Source organism: Borostomias antarcticus (assembly GCF_949987555.1).
Source record: "Borostomias antarcticus genome assembly, chromosome: 7".
NCBI classification, from domain to species: Eukaryota; Metazoa; Chordata; class Actinopteri; order Stomiiformes; family Stomiidae; genus Borostomias; species Borostomias antarcticus.
Genome location: NC_140240.1, coordinates 23,852,005 through 23,858,004, shown reverse-complemented (window position 1 = coordinate 23,858,004; position 6,000 = coordinate 23,852,005). Strand labels below are relative to the sequence as shown.

General features: G+C 50.8%; 1 protein-coding gene across 3 annotated transcripts in view; it reads right to left on the bottom strand.

Annotated features, from left to right (window-relative positions):
• Positions 1–883: 883 nt before the first annotated feature.
• The window catches only part of axin2 (axin 2 (conductin, axil)), a 30,011-nt gene continuing 24,894 nt past the window's right edge, over positions 884–6,000 (bottom strand). For all 3 annotated transcript variants that reach the window (XM_084440761.1, XM_084440760.1, XM_084440762.1), the window contains exons 9-11: positions 5,557–5,658; positions 4,394–4,525; positions 884–1,500 (exon numbers count right to left, since the gene is read on the bottom strand). In XM_084440761.1, coding sequence (XP_084296887.1) covers positions 1,374–1,500; positions 4,394–4,525; positions 5,557–5,658 — 361 coding nt within the window. In that variant the 3' untranslated portion in view covers positions 884–1,373. The remainder of the gene's footprint in view (positions 1,501–4,393; positions 4,526–5,556; positions 5,659–6,000) is intronic.

Here is a 6,000-nt window from a genome sequence, read left to right as displayed (position 1 = left end):
CTATTCCTAGCATGTTGACATTAGCTGCTACCTCCTTTGCGAAGTAGCTTTCGTTAGCGCAAGGTTATTTGTGGTGTGCTCGCCGTAAACTCTTCCGGTATTAGACGCTTATGACCACAACTTGTGCTCCAGGTTACCATTTGCATGTATTCTAATAGTCCTAATTCGTTCCTATGTGCAATGCCTGGTCCACAAACAAAGGCACAACTAAACAAAGATTGAGCTCAGTGTTATCGGGAGAGAGAAACCACTACTCTAGGAACTGGAGAGTACATCTTATCAGCAGCATATATCAAGACTGGGGTTGACGTTACTAATAGTGGAGGGACGTAGCTAAGACAAGACCGATTGGTTGAGTAAGGTTGTTGGTATGGGTCTGGTAGTAAGGTTGTTGGTATGGGTCTGGTAGTAAGGTTGTTAGTATGGGTCTGGTAGTAAGGTTGTTAGTATGGGTCGGGTAGTAAGGTTGTTGGTATGGGTTGGTATGGGTCTGGTAGTAAGGTTGTTGGTATGGGTCGGGTAGTCAGGTTGGTATGGGTTCGGTATGAGCTATGGGGGAGGGGATGCTAAGCTAATGTCATTATCCTTTGTGACGAAAAAGTAAATAATAATAAAAAATAAATCACCACAGTATTCTCCCAATACTCAAAGCAGCTTGCCCATTGGCTGGACATGGGAGGGGGGGGTATTACAGGGGGTAGGGGTTACAAGTGTGTAGGAGGGACAATTAATTTCAATAAATACTCAATAGAAACTTTCAACTCGTGACAAAAAAGCATCAATATATATAATACATGTATATATACATATATGCATGTATGTATATGCACACGTACAGACGTTTTCGTAACTACGTTAGCACAGGTAAGAGCGGGTGGCAACACAGTGGGCCCCCTATGGTGCTAGCAAGTCCATTGCACTTAGTCAGGAACCCACACGTTAACGCAATGCCAAGTCTCTCATTTTTTTTCCGAAAAAAAAACCAAACAAAAAAACAGTTCTCTGCATCTTCAGTGGTTATATTCGAAAAGGGTGCGGAGTCTCGCCCAGAGGCCTCCAACTCTCTCTTTTCAGTCTTGTAGTGACGTTCCCTTGTGTTTTTTTTTTTTTTCTTTTTCTAAGGCTGATTGGTTAAGAAAGTCAGGGGGGCGGGGCCCTCCTCTGGGTTCGGCGTACTTCATTGGCTCGTGTTCCTTCAGATCGCTCCTCTTGTGCTGGATATATTAACTCTGTTTAGCTTAATAATAGAAAAAGACAGAAAAAAAAGTCTGGAGTACTATTCCATTCATAGTCTCTAGAAGTCCGGTTCCTCGCGACGGTTCCTGGCAGAGGGTTGGTATTTGGTTGGTGGGTAGGGTAGGGTAGCGTTGGCATCAGTCCATCCTCTCCACCTTGCCCAGGACCTTGCCCTCGTACACGGGCAGGACGGCGGCGTCCTCCCACACCTCCTCGAACACCGCTCCGCACTCAAACTCGTCGCTGGCCTTCTTAAAGTAGTACCTGGAGCCGGACAGAGGGGAGACAAAAAAAACAAGAAACGGTCAGCGCTATCAGGGAGGCGACAGAGCTAAAAGCAAACCTTTAAAAAAAAAAAAAAACACCATTGTGATTTTAAATCAGTATGTTGGCCTCGGCGTTCTCCTATCTCTTCAGAGTCACCCCGAGACACCTACGCGACCTGCCCGACGCGCTGGATGTGAGTCATGGACTTGACGACATCGAACTCAGTCATAGCGGCGCCCGGGCGCTTTGCTCCACACTTCAAAGGCCGAGGCGTGACTTGCGCCGCTCATAAACAGAGTTCAACTGCCTCTCCAGGGCCACTCCCAGTGATAATTCAAGATATTAGAGGCAGCCACGGCGAGGAACGTGACTGTCGGCCATTCTGCAGATGTCTATCTGCCCTGGAAGGTCTCATTAAAGTTGAAGGGGTAATTAAAGCCTGTCTGAACCCCCCCCCCCCCCCCCCCCCCCTCCCCCCAATGGACTCTCGCTCCTATCGTCTCCCGTCTTCTAATTGGACCTGCTGTCAAATGAAGGGCCTTTCTGTCACGGGGGCTGACGTTTCAGGTGCCTGAGAGTCTGCCGGTCAGTAAAACGCAAATACTCGTACACGCACACATATGCTCGGGCACACGGCACACATGCTCGCACGCACCCAGACGGCACACACGTGTGGGGGCACACGTACACACACAATGGAAGACAGACAGGCAGAATCATGGAGACACATGCACTATAAAATACACACACACCCTGGGTAGGGAACTGAGGGGGAGAGAGAGGGGGAGTGTGAGAGAGAGAGTGAGAGAGAGAGAGGAGGCCTTTCCTGCCCCCCCTTCCCCCCCGGTGTGAGGGAGTGTGACAGATTGGACGCAGGCAGGGCCTGAGGGGGCGATACCCCCTGAGAGGGGTGGACCAAAAGAGACGCTCCCCCTTAGGGTCACAAGGTCACCCACCCAGCCCTCCTCTCCCCTGGACGCCTCCCACCGTCCCTCAAACACCAGTCCTCAGGTCGGTTTCAAGTTCGGGAAGTCGGCGGAGGTCCTAATGATTCCTCCTCTTCCTTTTCAGAACGCCAGCGAGAAAGCAGCGGGGGAGATTTAATGATGAGCTTTGTAATGGAAAATGCCTCGTTTTTGCCCGTGTGTGTGTGCGCGCGTGTGCGCGTGCGTCTGGCCGCACTGAAGAATTTCTCCTCTCCCCGCCCCCAAAAAAAGAAATAAAAGGCTTTCGTTCTTTCGTTTTTTTATTTTTACGAGCTAGCGCCGAGCTAAGCCGCGCAAACAACACGTGTTATCGGAGAGGAGGATGAAAAAAACACACAAAAAACACATGGGTTTTCTTTTCCGCGTTGTCTGTAATAGGACGCGAACGCCAGTGTTTGGCGAACGCCGGAGCGAATGTTGTGGGAGACTTTTACAGCTGCGAGGGTCTCTGATCTAGTCTGCTGGTGTTAAGCACAACGGGGGGTGGGGGGGGTTTAGGGACCGGGGTTGTAGTTAACGCATATTCAGATGACGCCATTTTTCAACAATCGAAAGCGTCGCAGTCGCAGCGGGGATCGGAGACCGGGCGAGGCGCGGCGGAGGAGGGGCAGCGGCCGGAGTGTCATCTCGGCGCGTAAATCAACTGGAGCCAAAGCTCGGGGGCCTCGTCTCTCCCGATATAATTGCAACCTTATTTTTCAGCGAGCAAACAAGCGACATCCTCCTCCTCGCTCCTAACAAACAGTTCAAAGGCAAAGCTTTGTTTCACCGAGAGAGAGAGAGAGGGAACAAGGAGGAGGAGAAAGAGAGGAAGAGAAAGAGGAGAAGAAGAAGTCTTTCCATTGGAACATGTTTTATGTGGCAGGATTTTTCTCCTTGCTACATCTGGCACCAATATTGTCTGGCAGCGCGTTGTGGTACTGTTCTCTGCTGAAATGCTGCCATGTCCAAATTAACCAACTCCACACATTCTGCACCATTAAAGCCAGCCGCTTCAAATCGCAACCCCCCCCCCCCCCCCCTCTCCTTTCGTTTAAGAATTATGGGATGGCAGGGGTGCAATGAGTTGTTTGCAGGGTCTCTCTCCCTCTTCCCCCCTCTCTCTCTCTCCCTCTCTCTCTCAGCTAACAAGCAGATGTGCCTGTGATGCCTGTGTTGGTGTGACCTGTTTGCTGATGTCATGGAACACCAACTTCATGTATTTGGTTTTGCTCACAGCTTATATAAAGGCTAACGCAGGGGACGTACAAAAGATGCTAACTTTCACATTTGGAGTTACCGCAGGTTATTTTGATCGAGAGCCAAATTCCATTGTAATCACGGCCATACACACTAGTCAGAAAAGTAGTTGAAGGTTCTAGATAAGTGACTGAAAACTTTGGTGGTGATATTTTTTCAATGGTAACTGCTATACCTTCTTCGTAGATTAGAATAGGTGCCCTTGATTCTGCCTGAGCCAATCCCGGGACGAGGAATTCGAGGGCCTCGCGGTGGCACGAGTCTTTGTGCAGAAAATAAAAGGCCCTGGCTTCAAAGCCGTGCTTATTAAGGCTGTCTTACCATGGAAATCAATACCAGATGTGACCGAAATCGCTCCAGCGCTGAAAAACTGTACCGTGGGCCTGGCCCGACCCCCCCCCCCACTCCCTCCCTCACTTCCACTTCTCCACCGCACTACTGAACACAACGACGCTCGCGACCTTTCACACAGAGGACGCACACGCGCGCATACACCGACTCACACATACACAGCTACTAGCTAGAAACGTAGCAAAACGTAAAAAAATAAAACTCCCTCTCATCCTTCTTTGATCGCAGCCAATGTTCGTGAAAAGGTGGCACAAGGTGTGACCGTGCGATAGTGTGTGTGTGTGTGTATTCCTGTGAAAGGTGTGTGTGTTTACCTGTATTTGCCTTTCTTGCTGAGCTGTTCTTTGAAGTGTCCCAGGGTGAGGCTGTGCGTCTTCATCACGCTGCGGTAAGGGATCTCCTCGCCGCAGAAGAAGTAGGTGACCACCAGGTCGCAGCCGGGGGCCCTGGGGAACCGACGAGACACGGAACGTTAGAACCGGGCACAACAACAACACCACCACCGCCACTGTGTGTTGACGAGACACGGAACGTTAGAACCGGGCACAACAACAACACCACCACCGCCACTGTGTGTTGACGAGTTATAGTGAGCACGGAAACAAGTTTGTGGTGTATTTTGAGGGCAGTAAGGACCGGTGTGTGCGTGTGTGTGTGTGTGTGTGTATGTTTACCCCAGACCGGACAAGGGGCTACATCTGCTACACATGCACTCAAACACACATTTTCCAGTCATTTCCAGTGGTCTTTGTGGCGGCGCGCTCGTGTGTGCGTGTGTGTGCGTACTTCAGAGGGGCACCGGCTATCCCGAGACAGCTGGCCTACTGAAGGTCAGCCAATTAAAACTAAGAGAGAGCTCGCTGTCAGGTGGCTGCCGCTTTGACATCAAACGCCCCAAACGCACCACCCAGAGGAAAGATGGGAGGGGGCCGGTGGGGGGGGGTCACTGAGGACTAGTTGGCTCTAGTTTGTGTACTGTCTTTGTTTGGTGTGTGCGTGTGTGGGAGTGCGGTCGAGTGCTGCTCTTAAGCGCGTTCTAAATGATTAAATGAGCGAGAATGAGAAGGAGAGGAGTTCAAAGGAGCGCTCTGACTCAGAAGGGAGGGACCCCCCTCGGAGCGCGGAGCGAAACACACAGAACAGAACAGACGGAGGGACGCAGAGAGAGAGAGAGAGACGCCGGGCGAGCAAAGAAACCAGAGTCTGAAGGAAAGAGAAACCGAGTGTGGTAAACCAGAGAGGGAGAGAGAGAGAGGGAGAGAGACATATGGAGAGAGAGAGAGAGAGAGCGAGGTAGAGAGAAGGAGAGAGAGAGGTAGACAGAGAGAGAGGTAGAGAGAGAGAGCCATGTAGAGAGAGGGAGCGAGGTAGAGAGAGAAGGAGAGAGAGAGGTAGAGAGAGAGAGGTAGAGAGAGAGAGGTAGAGAGAGAGAGAGGTAGAGAGAGACAGAGAGAAAGAGAGGAGCAGGAGGACGTACTCGTCTGTTTGAAGTCCAGGGCTGGGCAGGGGCAGAGACGGGTTTCCCCCAGGAAAGGGAACTGGATGACCCCTGTCTCTTTGAAGGCTGGACGTTGAATGCCTGGCAGAGAGAGAGAGAGAGAGAGAGAGTGAGAAGAGAGAGAGAGAGATACAATGGAGTTAGATGAGGTAGTGCATATTCGCGTTGCGCCAGGTGGATCCGAGCTGGATCGATGAGACATCATTCAGACTTTAGGCTGAGTTCACTCATTAAGGGCGAGGACTTCAAATAACTTTTCCGCTTGGATTAGGGTTGGGTTGTCGTCCACTGGGCATGAATGCAGTTATCCACTCAAACGAATGTGTGTGTGTGCTCCCCTAACTCTCTTTGAGGGGTTTGGACATCCTGCGTGTGTGTATAGATCTGTATTTGTGTGTGTGTGTGTGTGTGTGTGTGTGTGTG